This window comes from Lepidothrix coronata, unplaced genomic scaffold (assembly GCF_001604755.1).
Source record: "Lepidothrix coronata isolate B3197 unplaced genomic scaffold, Lepidothrix_coronata-1.0 Scaffold124, whole genome shotgun sequence".
Classification (NCBI taxonomy): Eukaryota; Metazoa; Chordata; class Aves; order Passeriformes; family Pipridae; genus Lepidothrix; species Lepidothrix coronata.
The window spans coordinates 5153395-5172987 of NW_016690304.1; the positions used below are offsets into that span (position 1 = coordinate 5153395).

General features: G+C 39.8%; 1 protein-coding gene across 10 annotated transcripts in view; it reads left to right on the top strand.

Moving 5' to 3' along the window:
• The window catches only part of ANK3 (ankyrin 3, node of Ranvier (ankyrin G)), a 362370-nt gene that overhangs the window by 148945 nt on the left and 193832 nt on the right, over positions 1-19593 (top strand). For 2 of the 10 annotated variants that reach the window (XM_017825988.1, XM_017825992.1), the window contains exon 1: positions 8240-8893. The exons of 1 other annotated variant lie outside the window; for it this stretch is intronic. In XM_017825988.1, the coding sequence (XP_017681477.1) occupies positions 8780-8893 (114 nt within the window). In that variant the 5' untranslated portion in view covers positions 8240-8779. Of the gene's footprint in view, positions 1-8239; positions 8894-19593 lie in introns of those variants that run through there. 7 more of the 10 variants (XM_017825989.1, XM_017825993.1, XM_017825986.1 and 4 more) reach the window with 5 other exon arrangements.

The window sequence follows — 19593 nt, forward strand, 5'->3', positions numbered from 1 at the left end:
GGTTTTCTTTTCTCTTTTTTTCTTTTTTTTTTTTTTTTTCAGGTAAAAATGTAAATCTGTGTTTCTAAAATTACCGTGAGGATTTTTTTTATATTAGTGCTTGTTTTCAGAAAAACAAGGATTTTCACATGCCGTTGTTTTAAATGTAAACTTGTAGGTTTTATGACTGGTGTGAGAATTTACTTACGAGCAAGTCAGAAAAAGGTCACCTGAAAAATATGCATTGGATATTCTTCTGCTTTTTGTTATTGATTGCTAATGATTCTGGTTTTTTGCATTTTTTTTCATATGAAAGTCAACTTGCTGCTGCACAGAATGTGCAAACCACTTAAAGCGCTGAAATCTCACTTGGGCAGCATGTTGAGGTTTTAGTGATTCCCTGACTTAATTATGGAGAGGATCCTTTGGGAATGAGGCAAAGATGGTCATTGCAATGTAGGAAAAGGAATACTGAATAATTAAGGAATCTAATTAAATGAGTTTCTTATGCTAGAGTGGGTTAGAGATGTCTTTTTTGCTTTTGTATTTTTGTTTTAAATGTTTCCTTAAAACTTAATAAATTTTGTGTATACTGGTAGGAACTAGTGTCTCCACTGAAAGTTCTGCACTGAGTTTGGCTGAAATGGGAAGTCTGCAATTAAAGTCAGAGTGAGTAAATATGTCCTCTGCACTTGTTGAGGGAGCCTTGGTCTAGCACGCAAGTGTGGCAGTGAACAGGGAAGGAACTGAAACTGCAGCTCTTTTTTTGGCTCACATGTATCTGCTGTCCTTGTCTTAGACATACAGAATGTTAGTGGTAGATTTTTTACATATGCAGTAGTTCAGGGAAATTAAAAATTAAGAAGACCCACCTAACATTCAAACAAGTAAAGGAACCATTATTAATTCCTTTCTTATAATTTCTGCATTCTTGCACCACAGAAATCGAACAAAAAATTATACAGTTGAAAGTCTTGGGGCAACTGGGAAATGCTGGAAACATCTTCAAAGAGAGCCTTTCTTGTTACCTTTGAAGGTGGGTCCTTTGTTACAGCCTTATTCAGCAACTTTTTATTTCAAAATAAAACAACAAGTAAGCTGCTCCTGATGTGCAGAGCAGGAAAAATACAGAGGCACTGGGTCACTTAGTGCAGCTCCCTCCTGTTGGAGGTGGGCAGGGAAAATAGCCTGTTTCATAAGGTGACAAAGTGCTGCCTTTGTCCAAAATTATAAGTACATCTCCTTTTGTGACTGTGTCGTGGCGGGGAAGGTTAAATAATATTTTCACAATCACAGTATCTTCCTAAGGCAGAGAGGCCTACTGCACTTGGATATGCATTGTGCAGTCATTGATGTGAAGGCTCACTTGGTCAGAATTTCTTTTAGCCTTAAGTATATGTTTGGCTTAAACCTAAAAAAAAAACCACCCAAAGAATACTAATTAAAGGGTACTGGAAAGTGATCTACTAACTGCAGGCAGAGGTGCTGCATGTGTTTGTGACTGTTGGTGCCACCCCACTCTTTGTTTGGCAGCTTCATTTGCTTAAGCACATTCACTTCCTGGCACCTTTGCAGTTCTGCAGTGGTAGAGCTTTTTATGTAGCTTTTATTATTGTGAGACTGCTACTGCTCCAAAAAAGGGACAGCAGGCGGGGACTTGATGCCGAGAAACTTTAAATACCACAAAGACATTTTCTGCTGCTGTTTTGGGTTATTTTTAAACCACTCTGAGACGGGGAGTTTTCCATCTGAGATGAGCAGGGAATAACTCCTCTTGTATCTGTTTGGAGACTGGATGACCTGGCAGAGGTGCTTCTGAGAGCCACCTCCGTGATATCTGCTTCTCTTATGTTGGAGGAAACCCCACCACAGGCTCAATGTTCACGGGATGGTTTAGCAAATTGGCAAGTGCTTTCATGTTGGAGAGGAAGTTAACAGATGCAGCAGTGATTAATTGAGTACTCAGGGTGAGGTCTGTAGCTGAACCATAAAATCTTGATGAATGGCCTTTTGCATTTCTTTTTTTGAAGCTCACCAGGACGGGATAGATCCTCCCATCATATTACAGACAGCGTTTAAGTTGTGTGTGGGAGTGTAAAACTGATACAAATTCTGCTTTTGCACTTAATCCTATATGCAGGGGTAGTTTTTCCTGGCTGTGTTGGTGTAATTTGCACCTAACAAAATGTCCAGATCAAAACTCAGTTTGGTGCCATGTAGCACCTCCTGGTCCATTGACCTCCTTGTCATCCTGTTGTCCTGGGGCTTGCAGGAGACAGGAGAGCATGGCAGAGTAAACAGAGAGAAACTATGGGAGTAGGAATCTGAGGAAAGTTAATATACTGAATGTTTCAGAACACAGTTGAGTAGTTCCAATTAAGGGTTGAAAAATATGTCACTAATTGGGATCTAGTGTCCATCTGGGATATAACTGCTACCCCTTAAGATGTTTGAAATCAGTTTACTGCCATTTCCCTTTGTCAGCATCCTCAAGGCACTGATACTCTGTATCACTGATACTCAGTTTCAGTCCTGGTTGTAGTCTGGTATTTGAATTGCAGGGAAAAAGGTAGAAAAACCTTTTCTAAAAGTGCATGCTTGTATAATTTTAGTGTTTCCCAGTAAATGACGGGTTTTAGCAATATTCTTCTTGGCGAAGGAAGAATAGGAAGAAAGTTTTGCTGTGTTTGCTCAGCGACAATTTAGAGGTTATATATCTTACTCTTACCAGTGTTCCTTGCATCAGATATATTTCCTGGGCTGCTCAGCAATCCCATCCACAAACCCACGCAAAATCTATCTTCCAATTAGTGTGCCTCTATAAATAAGATACAGCAGTACCTTTTTCTCAGTTTGTTATGAGTCAGAGATGAAACCCTTTACACCGTCCTCACGGAACAGTTGATATTAATTTGTCACTTTGAGCTCCTTGTTTCTGTATAGGCCTCAAACAAAATTACCCTGTTTTGAAAGTCAAGATTGGTAATCCCCCGGTCTTGGGTGATCTTCCGTCTTCTGTAGTCACACTTTCTCTTTGCTGATGCATGAGCACGTTGTTTCCCTCTCCCAGTTTGTTTGCAGGATGATTTATCGGGGCTACGTGGTGGCCTGGGACAGTTGAAGATTTATTGACCTGTTTTCCCTGCCCCTGAAGCCGTGGTTTGAGTGAGCCTTGAGTCAGCTTTTGAACTGTCCTGATTTACAGTGCAAGTCTTAAGGGCAAACGAAAACCTGTAGTTGTTTTCTTTAAAAGTCATGCCTCAAACTTGAAGTTAAAATTCACAGACATGTCAACCATTCTCATATTCTGAGTGTGCTGGTCGGCAGGAGGAGTAACTTCATCAGTTGAACCAAACTGAGCCATCCATGCACAGAGGAATAATAATTTTGCACTTAATTCTTCAAGCTCAAATGTTACTGCTGCTTTGAGCTTGTTTGGGCTCAGAAAGCAGGTGATGTGTCTGGAGTGTTTCGTAAAAAGCATATTCTGTGACTGTTTTCTGTGTGGGTGTTTTGGGGAGGGTTTGAGAGTTTTTTTGGGGTGGGTTGGTTTAGTTTCGGTTTTTATTGTGGTGGTGGTTTGTTTCGCTTGGAGTTTTGTTTGGTGTTATTTATTTATGTATTTATTTTACTTTTACAGTTGTTACCACTTCTATTTAAATTTTCAGTGGGAAATTTAAGAAGGATCATTGAAGAAGAGGAGGGGCAGGCACTGATCTCTTCTCTGTGGTGACCAGTGTCAGAACCTTAGGAATGGCCTGAAGTTATGTCAGGAAAGGTTTAAGCTGGATATTAGAAAAAGGTTCTTCACCCAAAGGGTGGTTGGGCACTGGAACAGGCTCCCCAGAGAAGTGGTCCACAGCACCAAGCCTGACAGAGCTCAAGAATTGTTTGTATGATGCTCTCAGGCACATGGTGTGACTCTTGGGGATAGTCCTGTGCAGGGCTAGGAATTGGACTTGATGATCCTTGTGGGTCCTTTCCAACTCAACATATTCTGTGATTCTCTTATTGCCAAAACATAATTCTGCTAGAAGAGCAGGGGGAACTTAATGCAACAAACTGGAAGAGCGAAACCAGACTTGACTTTTCTTATTTTCCATTCATTTGCTAGTTAGTGACCTTGATTTTCTGTGTGTTTGGAGATAGGTCCGTCCTATCCTGGACATTAGATATGTGAACAGGAGATAAAAGTAATATGATGCTAAATAAGCTTTTAATCTTGTTTGGTTTTGTTTGTTTGTTTTTGAGACACAAGGCCTGTTAGTCTAACACATGAGCAGATGAATCTTGTGAGACTCATTATAAAGGTTCTTTTGTGGTTAACTGATTTTCACAAAGAATTTTTTAAAATCAGAACTCTTATTTCTTCTGCTTCTCCCAAAATGTTATTTTCATGAATTGGTTAATCAATATTGCCCTTACTTTTAGTACATCTTATTCTTCTTTCTTCTTTTGTTTTCTTCCCATTTCCACTGCTTTTCTCAAGAAAATAATCTCAAACAGGGCTATAGCGGCAGAAAATCTCCCTTCCCCCTATTATAATTTGTTTTGTATCAGATAACTCAGAAATTAGGAATTTAAGAGTACCCTAATCAGAATTGGGTTTATTTTTCTCCATGTGTTTTACTTTCCTTTACTCGCTATTTCTATTCTATCTATAACTCTCTTTTCACCTTTAGAAAAATGTAACATACTTTGTTTACCAGTAAAAGTTGTCATACTGACCTTCTAGCACTGTGTGTGGGTTATAAGCCTTTTTTTTTGGTCCATTGTGATCCAAGAAGTGTAAATATTGAATATTTCTATGGTGTTCCATCTTCCCTAAAAATGTTTAGATTTTCACAGATCTATTTTTTGGCGTATTCTTAGTAAACCGGTGTTTTCACAAGTGTCTCTTTTTTTTTTTTGTGTGCTGTATAATTGTTTAAAAGAACTTTAAGAGTGATGGTACTGTCCTTGCTCTATAAACTGCTGACCAGTTGATGAATTAACACCGGTAATTAGATTGTGAACACCTTTTCCCACTATAACTTCTTTTGTTTTTATTAAATGTGTCTCAGTGTTTTGTGCCGATGCTGTTCTGCAGTCTCTTGAATCTAGTTGTAACAGTGGGACTAGCAGCTAAAACTAAACCAAATTACATACTTGACTTTCAAGTTGATAAAATCACTTCCCAGCCATTATTATTACGACTTTGTGAGTAGATGAAGCTAAGCAGACATTATCCTTGTGCTAACAGAAAGTGTAAATTTCCCATTGTTCAAGTAAGATACAGTTTATCATTCTTTATCAGGACCCTATGGATTGTGCTGAAACACTCATTGGCATTTCATTAACTTTGTAATTAAGGGTGAAATCAAATAGCTTAATTATTTTACTGAAGTCTGAAAAGAAGCACATAATGAAGATTTCCAGTACCTAATTCCCTTGAAGCGAGTTATGACATATCTGGCATGAAAACCTTCACACTTCATCCAGCTTTCATCTGGCAGTGCCATATCACCTTCCAGTCAATGGTGCCAGTTCACCATTTCCCCAAAAGCAGAAGTTGTACATATACAGTCTCTTTTCCACAGGAATCTGAATCTTTTACTCACACTTCTTTTGTGACCTCTTTTCTGTTTAAGACTGTTCTAGGCTTCAAGCTACACAAAATCTCCCTACTTAGTATCTCTCCAACTATAAGGGATCTTTTTTTTTTTTTTTTGATCATTGCTTTACTAGCTAACCCCAAATTTCTCAAAATCCTAGCTCGAAAAGGCATTTTTGCTTTCTGAAATCTAATTGGGGTTTTGGATTCTGTAGTTCAAGCAGCGTTTGTAATCCACATGATAAAAACATCTACATGTTACGTCCAATTGGTTAATTAGCTGAGAAGATACTTGGGATGAAGCAGTCTTGGCTGACAGATAAAATCCTTCAGTTTATGCATATCTCAAGGGATTGGGTGAGTTCACTTATTGTCCTCATTTCTTAGTATTATTCTCATTAATAAAAGCTTGGGCTGCTTTCCACCTGCATGGAACAGGACCTGTGCTTAAGGTGGCGTTTGGGCTTTTGAGCTGCAGATGTGCATGTTACTCTCTGTGCCAACAGTTTTAAAAGTACGCTTCAAGTATTTTAAACACCTAACACTTTGTAATGCATTATTTGTATTTGCATTTAATGAGGTTATTTAGGCATTAATTACAGGCTAGTATGGTTAAAAGGTTTATGGGACGTCACAGGATTAGCAAGCAAGCAGTGAATGACAGCAGCATTCACTTCAGCCGTGGCTTGAATAAGAAGTTGGCTTCCTAAGGCAAAGGCTCACGAGTCTTTCAAATCCAGATGGAAATGTGCTGGGAATAAGAGGGATCCAACTCTATTGAATTTTGTTGAATCCATTTTCAGTTCTGGTTCTGCTGTATTTTCTATGCACTTCCCGGCTAATAACTGTGTTCTGTCAGACAGGGGAACTAATGTCAACTTTATTTTATAGAGAAGGACCCGAGGTTCTGAGAGGATAACTGCCAAGGTCATGCAGAAAGCTCGTAAGCTAGAAAGTGAAGCCTTGGGTGCTTTTTCTCTGCCTTTTTTTTTTTTTTTTAATAGGCACAAGGCAGTTTTCCATTTCCCGCCGAAACTTTATGGTTTCTCCACCAGCCTTCTTGAGATACCTTCTGCAGGCCCCTTAAACCAGCAGCCTTGCCAGTTCCCTTCTCTAGTCTTCTCACTGCTGCCTTGTGCTTCGTTGGAGAGCCAGGCCAAAATCCAGATACCTGCCTGAATGTAGCCTTTGACAGCTTGGAGTTATGCCTTACAGCTGAAAACACGCTCTGGGCATCCTTGGGGTTTAAGTCTTTGCATCTTTAAAAATAGAAATATGTTTATTCAAGCTTCTGTAGCACATAGAGAAGTGGGAATTTACTGATGCTGGTTCAAAACCAGGCATTGCCCAAGTGCAACATTCCTCTTTCCACAACTTTCCAGTGGCAGCATTATATGAGGTTCCAGTGGTCTTTCAGTTGTGGAGGAGGAGTAGGGAGAAGGTACATGGTGGTGTATAGGTACCAGGAGTTTTGCATATACACGTGAACCTGTGATTTGACTGCATCAGGAAATAAAATCCCTGAGGTCACATAACTGTGGTCTCCATCCTCGACCACTTCTTAAAAGTCACTCCAAAATAAACAACTTTTTAAACCTAGTTTGTTAGCCTGTGAACAGTAGACAAATAGTGCACTATGTGCTGCCTTTTGGACAATATACAATGTGCTCAAAGTAGTTTCTGTTTTGGGGATTTAAAAGGTTATTTTACTTTTAGCCATGTTATGTGAAAACTAAAGCAATGGATGCATGTCATTTACTGGACCTCAGCAACCAGAATTCAAAAAACGTCTCAAGTTGAGGAAAACAATATTTACAACCTTGTGAGACCTCTCTGGATTTTATCCTATGCTCTGAAGATTTGTCTAATTGCACTTGAAATTTATGTTTAACTTAATTTTTACAACAAATTCTGGGTTTTTTCCTGCTGGAAAGGAATGCTAGTACCACGTAAAATACACTGGTTTCATTTGGAGAGACTTTTGATTCTTATCTGAGAGAAATCAGACTGCTTTAAAATGCTAATCTTCATTATTGCAAAGTATGCTACTTGGAATACTGGGAAAGGTTAAAAACAGCAGTCTCAAGGCAAGCTGCTGCTTGTTCATATTTGTACAGAAAAATATGGTTCCTTATTTACTAGATGCTTGCTCTGTGTTCATCCTAGTAAAATATCTTCCTGCAGGCCTTAATACTGCTGCTATTTTACCTCCCATAATGAATATTCAAAAGCTGCAGTCATTGAGGACTCAGGTGGCAAAAATAGTAAGATGATTGAAGCAAGCCTTGACATAAAAGCCTAAAAGTACATTTCCAACTACATGGAAATAGTGCCGATTTCCCTTTCTGACCACGTAAAAGGATGGTGCCAGAAAATCTCCCATGAAATAAATGCCTGTTTCACACACTAGTGTGATCGCATCTTTCTCTCTGTATGATGTGTTGTAATAAGTATGTTTAAAAAAAAAAAAAAAAGAAAAAAAGACAACAGGGCTTTCTGTAATCCTCTCCACAAAATGTATTGGAATTGAAAAATGGGATAAAGGACACACTGTTAAGATATGGCAATGCATGCATTGTTTTCTACATAATGCAGTCAGAGTCTCCATGGTAAAAAGAAATTTTTATTTTATTTTTTTTTTGTCACCATCAGCAGTTAACCTAAAGTAGGAGCTGCTCCATTTCATTATAGGTTAAATGGCTTACTATAGAAAACTAGCTGAGAAATGTACATCGTTAACACTGCATTTTTTAAATAGGTTTTTAAAACATGCTTGAAGATTAGTGAAGAAAAAACAATGCAGCATATGTTATTGTTCTGGAATTCTTTTTAATAGAAAGCTCTCCTTTTCAGCATTCCCCCTTCAGTGGAGTCACTTAGACACTTCCAGCTGGTGGCAGGGGATACAGCCATAATACAGCTTTCTCTGTCCCAGCTGTCTTTTTCATTACGTTAAATGCATTACGATGGCTGCACTGTTTTATAAAGGCTCAGGTGCAGAAAGGTACAGGAAGAAATCTGCAACTATGTATTTTTGTAGTGACTGCAAGCTTCTTCTGCGAGATCTCTGAATCCTGAATGTGTTCCTGGCTCTGGTCACAGATTTCTTTCCAATCACTGGAACATTTGCTGTAAGGGCTGGCTAAAGGTGCCCGAGGAAATCACCTTTTACAAGGGAGCATTGTTGTAAAGGATTTTTAATGCATTATGGCTCACGCAGCATCACAGTTAAAGAAAAACAGGGATTTAGAGATAAATGCTGAGGAAGAAACTGAGAAAAAAAGAAAACACAGGAAAAGATCCCGGGATCGGAAGAAAAAGGTATCTAGATCTGTGCCAAATTCTGACAGGGATTCTTTTGTTTTAATTTTCTTACCTTGCAATTGAAGTATCAAAGCTTGTTCTTGCGTGTAACTTGGTAGCTGTCAGAGTAATTTGTTAACATTGTAAAATAGCATTTGTGACCATGGCTGTGGGGTTTGCAAAGCAATTGAATGTTTAATTGGGTATTAGTTGATTGCAGTGATGATGCAGAAGGTGTGCATTCATTTCCCACTTGTGTTACCGTGATATGCAAACTGTCTGTGAGTTGAAAATAGTTTGTAACCATGATACGAGTTTAAATGCTGAGCTTTCTCATAGGTTTAACAGCATAATAGTTTAGTAGTCTTACATACATGTACTTAAAAGGGATGTGTGTGCAGGCAGATTTTTTTTCTTTGTGTTGGGACTGTGTCACATGTTTGGCTTGTGAAACATCCATTTTTGGGATTATGTTACAAAAATAAGGTGTTTCAGTGTTTCTCTTTTTTCCTAGCAGTGGGCTGTTTTACAGAACTGAGCCGAAACAGTCTGTTATTAGCAACTTTCTTTTGTTAGGGAAATATCTGACTGAGATCACAGAGCCTGGTTTTTCTCTGCTGTAGATTTGTCTTAGCTGCAGAAAACCCTTCAGCAAACTAGGATCTGAAAAATTCAGTAGGCACTGCATTGCTCATTGTTCAGTTCAGGAGCCTCTGTGTGATTCCAGGCTTACTGTTTCTCTCTAAGGTATAAAGCAAAATAGTTACGGTTTGTGGCATAATGACAGATAAAGAGGCCAGCCACCTTGGCAGCTCTGAGGATATGTCCTTAAAAATGACACCTTGTACTCTGCTCCATAGAAATAAGGCCCTGCCACGACTTCTTGTCTTTGGCTGTATTTTGTTATAATTTTTCAAGAACATATCAAGGAGCCAGTTGTCTCCTTGTCTCCTTGTCCAGGAAACCTGGATATGTAGTATTTCTGTGTGCTTTTGTGAAATCCCCCTAAGGGGGGATTGGATAATCTTCATATGCTCAGAGGAGCAGTGCATGTGCTTCCTAAATGACATGTAGATTTCCTCTAACATATGTGCATCTTTTGGTTGGGCGAGAGTCAGCATTTCCCTGCCCTTTTCTCTTTCTTCTCTGCCGTGGCAGTACTATACATAATGAAAAGCACTCAGAAACCCACTGCCTTCTGTTCTAGTGAGCACATTAGAAGACTCTTTAACATGCTGCAGTACATTTGCTGCAGCCATCTAAACTGTAGGTATTTTTTTTTCTGTATGAATGTATACATTATAGATCTTCTGAGTCATCTTCCAGTATAGAGAACAGTATGGAAATCAGTTGCTGTCTTTGAGGTCAGTTTTGAGGTGCTGCTGTTTCAAACCAGCCTGAATTAGCAATATTTTTCTTGGTTGTTGTTTAGGTTGTGTGCAGGTCTGTAATGTATCTGTCAGGGTGGGTTCCCCCCTCCTCCCCTGCTGAAAATGACCCCAGCAGTAAAGAATTGTAGGAGCTGCCTATCAACCCATATTTACCTATGGCTTGTGAGCTAAAATGTGCAGTCTCTCAGCTAACTCTACTCATGCTGCAGGAAGCCCACGTTGTACTTGATGTGCTCAAGTTTAACAATAGCGTGCCCAACCATATCCATATACTGTCTTTGTGTGAGGGTGCTTCCTTACAGCTTGTAATTAGAACAATATAGAAGGGATATGTCAGTGAGAGGCTCTTGATTCAGTGAGGTGAGACAATTGCTTTGTGGACAAAAATGCTTTATTGTTTATACAACGTTTTGCTGTAGAAAGGAAATCTCTTAGCAACTAGAGTGGCACATGGATAAATATCTGCCTATTAATCTGAAATATATGGATTTCTTTGTTGTGTGAAATATGTGGGTTTGTTTCTGAATCTTAAGAATAAGAGAAAATAGAAAGCCTTTGCTCCACCAAATGCTTTTTTTGGGTTCCTTCTCCCTGACCCCTTCATGTCACACTGGTATTGGGTAGCTTATTCCAGTTTCTTTCAGGGTTTCCTTAGGACTCTGCAGATTCAGGGCATGTAGAGGCCCTTCCTAGTAGGAGAATGGAGCAAAAAGCAGCAGTTGCTTCACTTAACACTTATCCATTTGGGCATCAGTCTTCTCATATCAAAGACATGGTTTTGTTACCCAGTACATAGGGCGTAGGAAGCCCAGTAATTGTGGTTTGCCATTTTGTACTTTCCTGACTATTTAAAAGATTTTCCCCCCAATTTTTCCACTATGAGTTGTGAGTCACTTCTTGTTCCTCTGCACCACCCACAAGCAAGCAGTACTCAGGGATTTTTTTGTTGATCACATGATACTGCACAAAGCTAACCCTCTGCTTAAGCAGTATGCAGAAATATCCTTTAGAATCTTCCAATCACGTTGGAACAGTAGAGATTGCTAATGTTTCTGGATAATTTATACAGTAAGGAGCCCAAGGCAGCCAATGGTTAGAAAGTAAGGCTGGTGGGTGCACCCAGTGTCCTCGACTTAGTGATACCAGCAACAGTCATGCTGATTTGTGTTCCTATTTAGTTGGAGGTTTGCAGTCTGAGGGTAATATTTCACCACTTTTGACTGGTTAAGCCATTTACAGTGTAATAACGTTTCTGTTAAGGCTTGCTTCAATACTTGTATGAGAAGCATGACCTTTTTAAAAAGACACACAAAACAAAGCCCTGTATTATATCCAATCCCACTTATTTTAAAGGTGAGATATTCTCAAACTGCCGCTCTTCACTCTGTAGAGATGCTGTGCTTCTGTGCCCAATGGGCCCACCACACTCTTTCTGGTTCCCTGGATTCAAGACATTCCAGGCCTTAGCTGAAAGGTGCTGAAAGGTCCAGACCTTACAGTTTAACTCCTGCAGTAGGATGGGATGGGGCCAGCAAGTGAAGGGTCTGCATTATACAGATTTCCCCTTGATTCTGTTCAAGTTTATATTACAGCTTCATGCAGTTCTGCCTCTGGATGGTTGTGCAGTGTCCTACACTGCAAATAGTTTGAGTACATCCAAGGGCAGACCTGAGCCGTAAGTGGTATCACAGAACAAGCCAAGCCACCCTTAAAAATAAGTGATTGATGGGGTGGCTTGCTCGATACTTTATAGTGCAGCTCTGTCATGCATAGTTTGGTTTGTGAAAACTAAAAATTGTTTATCCTGTAATAATGTCTGGAAAGAATTTAGTTGCTTAGTCAGTGCCATTCCTAAAATAAAGGTGAAATCTCAGAGGGCTTTTCCATGTTCTCTGTTCAGTACCTAGCAGAAGGGCAGGTCTTGGCACGTACTCAATGATTTATGTTTTATACAATATTCAGAAGGGCTGAAGTGATTTCCATTTGTGTGTAGTGCTCAGGAGCTTGTGTGTTCTTTGGGAACACAGAATAATTTGACCGTAATGCAAAGTCTGGCTGCTGCTGTCCCTGAGATGTTAAAGGGTGTTGCTGTCACATCCTGTGCTGCTGCAAACTTGTGGGCAGCAGGGAGAACAGTGAATGCCAGCATCACAAATCCTGCTAATTTCATCATAAGACTCGTGGTGTTTGTTAACTTTCATGTATGCTGGAAAAGTTGCCCTGCAATTTCCTAATGGATATAAATTGAAATACTGTGTCAGGAGTGATCAACCTGTAGGTGTGCAGCTGCTCATATGGCTTGGAGGAGCTCGTGCATCTTCTGGGCTGGGCTCTGCTCCCATCTCTGAGGGCCTGTCAGAGATGGTGTGGACTGCCCAGCCTAGCAGAGCTGGAAACACCTCCCAGGGGCAGGAGGACCCTAGGAGGGCATCATCATCTCCTAGCTGGGGGACTCCCACTCCAGCTCTCTGTTTCCTTTCCCTTCAGCTCTCTCAGGGCTGTCAAATGTTTTGCAGATCTCAGCCATGTGAAGGTTTTAGTACAAACCTCAATTTTGACGTGCAAACAAGTCAACCAATTACCACCAGGTAAAGCTTTTAACTCAGAGAACAAGTAGAAATGCCCATCCTTTTTAAAAAAAAGTAGTAATTCCATGGTTTTTAAACAAGTCTCTTTCATGGTTTCTGAACAGTTGAAACTGAGAGTAGTAGAATCCAGATAGATTGGGCACAAATGATTGGTCCTTAACTCATTTGTGTTAAGGCACAAACTAGGCAGATGTTGCTCTAACATCTGGGAACATGACCTATGGTAAGTGAACAGATCGTGTTATATAGGGTCTGAAAGATTTTGTTAAGTCAGTGAATCTTTTCTAGGTGTAAGGAAAATTTCAGTCCTATCCTTGATTTTGGACACGATGCTCTGTCAGAGGCAAATCTAATTAAATGGAAAGGTATTTGTGATAGATGTTTAGGGGCACTGGTGGATGAGATATCTACTAACAATGTTGAATTCTGACTAGCATGGAGCTTGGTGGTGAAAGAGTGTTTCTATTCAGCTGGAAAAACAATTCCTTCTTTGAAGATGACCCCCAAAAGGAATGAAATGATTGCATTGTATTGTGTGGGTAGCACTACAGCATCATTTGAAGTGGGCACTGCGCAGTGTTACTTCGTTGTTTATAAACCTAGGAAAAATTTTGCACTGTTACATTTTTCTTTAGGCAGGTTTAGAACATTTACCTTTTCCTCTTCACCTTCTTGATGCCTCAGAGTTGTGCAGTCACAACGAATGGCCTTTAGTAACTATGCAAATGTCAGTTTGGGTTATAAACCGTGTTGTGCCTGATGTTACCAGGTTGTGGTGGGAGGAGATGGGGAAGAGGGAGGACTAACAATGGGCAGCTTCATGTTATAGGAAGATGGCTCAGTGACTAGATTTGCAGCTGAACTCTCAGAGAGTGTAAATTCATGCTGTTTCCAGTACTGGGTTGATATTAATGGAATCTTTTATCCTCTGTTTTTCCTGTCCAGGCTGGTTTGGTTTGTGTGTTGGTTTTTTGGTGGGTTTGGGTTTTTGTGGTCAGTTTTTTTTGGTTGGTTTTTTGACTTGGTGTGATTTTTTTGTTTTGTTTTGTTTTGGGTTTTTTTGGGAGTTGGGAAAGGGAGAATTGGGATGCTTTTGAAGCAAAAAATCGCGTTATGTGGTTAGGAATATATTCAACCCTGTGCCAAAAGTCAAAGTTCTGCTAATTTCAAGCTCTTAACTTGCTTGAATTATGGCTTCAGGATAAGTCATGCATACTTTGAATCTGTACCCCGTGGCCATTCACTAAATGCTTGTTCCTGTGAGCCAAAATATTTGTCAACTAGTGGAACTGACTGAGCACCTGCTAAAATTGAGAGTTACACTCAGTCAGACCGAGTTTGATGAGGGGGGTTTGAGAACTAGGCTCTTGGTGTATATGAGATGGATAGAGGAAAGAAATAGAGAAGAAAAAAAGTCTGAGTTGTGACTTGTATTAAAAATAACATTCCTTCCCATCCAAAGCCTGATGTATTCCCACAGTGATTTGCCTGGAAGTTCAAACAATAAAGGGCTGGATTTGTTGCTGTTCAGAAATTTTGGCCACTATTAGAGTGGTATCAGGGATTTTCTGGCTGAGGCAGTTGGGCTAGCATAGGACTGTGTCATAAAGACAGAAAACTGGGCCTCAAGGGCTTGTTGGGGCCCAGTGTTGCCTGTCCAGTTGGGAACCTTTTAGCACTCTGTAAAATAATGTCTCCCTGTTAGAATGGGATGGGAGGGGGCTCTTTCAGATGATGAGCTCAACAGAGATGGTACAGTTGCCCCACATTGTTCCTCACTTCAGTTGTTCAACTCTGGCTATAGCCTTATATTTTAAATGCAAAAGGTGCCTTCGAGGATAATTCAGTGCATGTGAGACAAGTTAAAGCAATGTCCTCATTTTCAAGGTATTGAGTATCCTCCATCCTTGCAGCTTCAGCTTTGGGCATTCAGCAGCTCAGGATGTGGTATCTCTGGTGGATGTCTGGGATCATACAACACTTTTAAAAATCTTTCTTACGTGTTGCCTGATGTGGTATTTTTGTGGAGTTCTCTTTTGTTGGCCATTGCTCTGCAAGGTGGGTTATTACTGCCCCCCATGGAAATGTCAGCTTTTGGGTTTATTTTTTACAGAAATCACTGCGTGGTGACTTGGAAGAGAAATCCAACATGATGTTTCTTTAGTATTTGTTCAAAGAAGACTAATGTGGACAGGAGAACTAGACTGAAATAAGATTGTTTTGCTAATTGAAAAGAAAATTCACTCTGGGATTTTTTTTTTTAATAAATCATAATTTTGCAAATAAGCTGAAAGTTATGACTACTTTAGTAGTATGAATTTGTACCACAGGAGATTTACTACCCTGAGATGTACACAAGCAGTTTAGTGCCTTTGTATTATGTACCAGAATTAAAACTTTATTTTGCCTTTGTAGTTGCAGAAAGATACAGGACATGTCACCTTCATCTGAAAACTTTAGAAAACTTCTTATGATTTGTTTCAGCAACCTGAATGATATATTTTACCTAACTTTTTGTTGCTCAGCTGCGTTCCATTCCCAGTTTTGGATCTCAGCTTATTGGGCAGCTGCATGTTGTGCCGTCACAGTTTTATATATAAATTTTAAATCTTAGTTTGAGAATTAATTTCAGTATCTTTCTATTTTTTCATTGAAAATCATTCATAATTAAAGGGAAAAGTACAAGGTAGAAGGGTTTCGCTTATGTTTCTGATATCCTAGTTTATGCAGAATATATCCTACTCCATATTTATGCAACTGAAATTAATGGGATTTTATGAAAGTAATTACTTCTTGATGAAAGTGATAGTTTCCAAGTCCTCTGTTAACACACTGATTGCTAATGAGTGCAAGCAGGAAATGAAGGTCTGTACCTTAACACTGTCTGTGCCTGATCCACTGTCCCATCATGGCCAGTTACACACAATGTCTGTATTTATTTCATGGGTGTAACATATCATAGTGCCTAGTGGAGGCTACTTCAACAAAATCTCTATCAGTAGCATTAAACCTGGTGTCTCTGGTGACCCCATCTCTACCAGGAGCCAGTCAGGATCCCAGGTGTGCCTGGTGCTTCACCCGTTAAATTAATAATAATTAATAACCTATAAATACCAAAAAACCCACTGTGATCTTGTCCCTTGCTTCCCTTGTGAAGGAAGGGACACCTGCTGTAGTGGAAAGTATCCCTACCCATGGCAGAGGTCCCTTCCAACCCAAACCATTCTATGGATTACATTCATGTATTCCACGCTCATTTGTAATACCCCTAAAAGTACGTATGCATAGATGGGATGAAGGTATAATATGTCACTTGTTTGTATTTTTGTAGAATATGGAAGGGAAAGGTATATATACTTTTTTTTTTGTGAAATCCTGCCAACTCAGCTTTGAGCTACAGGCTTGTCCTTAACCCTGTGGCCACAGCCTCTTGAAGTAAGATGTTCTTAGGTAACCAGGCTCTGCTGGAGTAAGAGTTGAGAGGAGAGTCAGAAGAGGGGACAGGTAGCTGCTGAATTGTGACTGTTGTAAAAGGATTTCCTGGAGCTGCTGAAGTGGCTGTTTTTGCATAATCATATTTTTAAAGTAAGCACCATCATTATGCAAATCCTTGAGTTCTGACAGACTGCAGGCAACTGGTAGGCAATATGAATTCAAGTACTTGCACAGTTCACTAGTAGTGAGGGGTAACCACAAATACCCCTCTCCACTAATGATGATTTGATCTGTAAGCCGGGGGTGGTGCTCTGTTAAGCAGCTGCTCGTGTGGCATCTTTGTGCTCTCACTGGCTCGAGTACAGAACCTCATACCCTCTGCAAGTAAAGGATTTATACTCAGCAAAACATCTGTAATGCCCGTGTGATGTGAGTGGGTTTGTTTGTGTTCAGGGCAGGAGCAGGAGGGGAGATAGTGGTCAGGGATTTATTTGGTGTGTTTTGCACCAGCACATCCACAGCCCTGAGTGAGGCATCTCCTGAGTGTCCCTGCTTCCTACAGTGAGTCTCCATCTGTGGTGGGGAGCACTTACACTGGGAGAGGTTGTGTAGCGCTGCAAGGGCTTTAATTTCAGAGGAAGCATGTTCCCTTCACAGTGGCTCCAGGAAAGCCTGGCTCAGCCAGTGCTGTTGGCCAGGCTGGGTCCTTAGGGAGAAGCTGTCCACAAAGTTGTTAGCAGTGTTTTCAGAAGTGCTGCGGGTGTGTATAAATAATTTCTTTCTTCATTTCTCTCGTTTACAGTGTGATTCTGTTCCATTGCTGTCATGGGTTCCTAAAGGAATTACAAATCCTGTTTTTAATGAAAAGACAATTTGTAAAGAACAAATCATTAGATCAGAAAGTTTAATGGTCTCTTTCAAACTTCTGTCTCCTTTCTTTCAAAATTCTTCAAATTACAGTATCACCAGGAATTTCTGCATTACATTCTGAGTTCACAGAGCTCAGAGCAATTCAAAAGTCAGTGCAGTTGTCGATATCTACCTTTCAGTTAGAGCACACTGATTTGCATATTCTAAAGAGCTTTCATTAAAGGCAGCATTAAAATAAGAAACCATGTGATACAATTCTGTCTGTGCCCTCTAATAAACCATACTTTTACCTGCCCTATTTGTTGCTGTTAGAAGATACAGCTGTGGAACTCACTTTCTTCTGAGCACATTGGTTCATTTTCTGGTGAATTACTTGCAAATGTCAAGATGCAGAAGAACTCCATCGTTGACTTCCTTCAGTTAATCAAGATTTTCACAGGTAGCTGGGAAGTTATCCTTCCCTGTGACATGTCCTGTGTGTTGTCCTCAAGTTCACCCAGCTGGAGGTGGTCTCCAGTGTTCTCTGGGAACTTGCAGAAAGGCAAAGTTGTGCAGTATCCCCTGCATAGATATTGCCTCCACTTCCCAACATGAATTTTACTAATAGAAGGCAAGGGTAGAACTGAGGCACTGACTGTAGTTAGCTACAGTCACTTTTCCAGGGTTGAATCAGAATGTCTTTTAAATACAGGCATTCATAGCTTTACATGAAATTCCTTCATAGGTGGAATAATTTTATTTTCTCTCACACAGCTTTTTTTCTTTCTCTCATAATTGCATCACCACTTCTGGACCTTACTATGGCATCTCTGAAAATGCAGTTGTTTCCCATTCATTAATCTCTAGCTTAACGTTGAGCATTTGCAACCATCTCATCTGCTGAATTTACCATTGGCCCGTGAGGAAATACCAGTGTGTGAGTGATCTCGGTCTGTAACCTGTTCTCTTGCTCCCTTTGGATTTCTGTGAATCTAGCAATCATCTCTGGTGCTGAGGCTAATGATTTCATGCTCAGACTGTATGTAAATTAATGGAAATATTATTCAGAAGTAGAGTGCTGACTAGACCCTGAAGCACAGGTGAATAAGCCTAGCTTAAGGTGCTCGCTATGCCTGAGGGGAAAGATCTCCCAAGAGTAGACACAGATGTACCAAACACCTCATCATGCAGAAAGCTAGAAAAGAGGCTTCAATCTGTGTGAGAACAAATGCAGCATTTTCCTATAGTGCTGAGGAAACCTCTCTCAAAAGAGGCTGTTTGTTTTTTTTTTTGCCAGGCGGTAGCAGACAGTATGTTCTGGAGGGTGGCTGTGGACAGTTTCCTTTTTCTTACACAACACTCTGAAAAGTTAAAACATCCCATAGTGAAGTATTGCTGAGAAGTGGGTGGGAAAGGTTTCCTTTATTACATTTGTACCATCTAAGCAAAAAAAAAAAACATCTTCAAGGAGAATTGGTGAATGTACTGGATACCTGCAGTCCTAGTTTTTCCTACCACTTGATTTAATTTGAAACCACCAGCACTTTGAAGCTGTTAAACATCAAAATTCTGATAACTAAAGACTGCTGTTTTTCTACCAGTCTGAAAAGATTAAAAAGATGTTGAGAGGAAAACATGTCTTATGACAGTGGGTGCACAATCAAAGTTTCTAAGTAGGGCAGCCTGAGGAACAGCCAACGCTTTTTAACAGTTATGGAAAAGTATATGTTGTTTGATGTTCCTATCTGATATTTTTCTGTCTACCTTTTTTGTAGTATCAGGCTGTCTGTTTATGCTTAAAGAAGGCTTAATAAATGTTTTGCACACTCAGCACATACTGCCCACATAAAAGGGAGAAGTATGCAAACTTCCAAGTCATCCAAGCAGCAAACAGGGAATCGAGGGTTCTCCCACTGACTCTTCCAGTTTGAACTTAAGCAGTTTATTTAATCTCTGGTTTTCCTGTCCATAAAATACCTCTGTATTTTTGCTCTTGTGCATTTTAAGGATCTCCTTTTAAATGGCAAGCAGTGACTATTTTTCTGCTCTCGGTATATAGAATATATTTTGCATGTCTTACATAAGGACTATTGCTACAAAATAAGGCCCGTGCAGGGTTTATAGTTTTTTAATGACCTCAGAATTGCTCAGTGCTGCCCTGGTGTGTGACCTACTGGCTGTGTCCACAGCTCTCACGGACGTTTTTGGTGGTGTCTTGACGTAATTCTGGAGAAATGTGTTTTTTAAAGAAGTTCGTGCTTTTTAAAAAGCTTTTGGTGGAGAGGAATGATGCATGGTAACAGTTCTAATTATAATCCTTGGTATTCAGTATAAATATCCAATTTACAGTTATTTACCTTAATTTTTTTTAATATAGTATACCAAGCCATTGACTAAAGGCTATTTTAGAATGACTGATTATAATAATTAAGTTGCAGATAGAAACCCATATTAT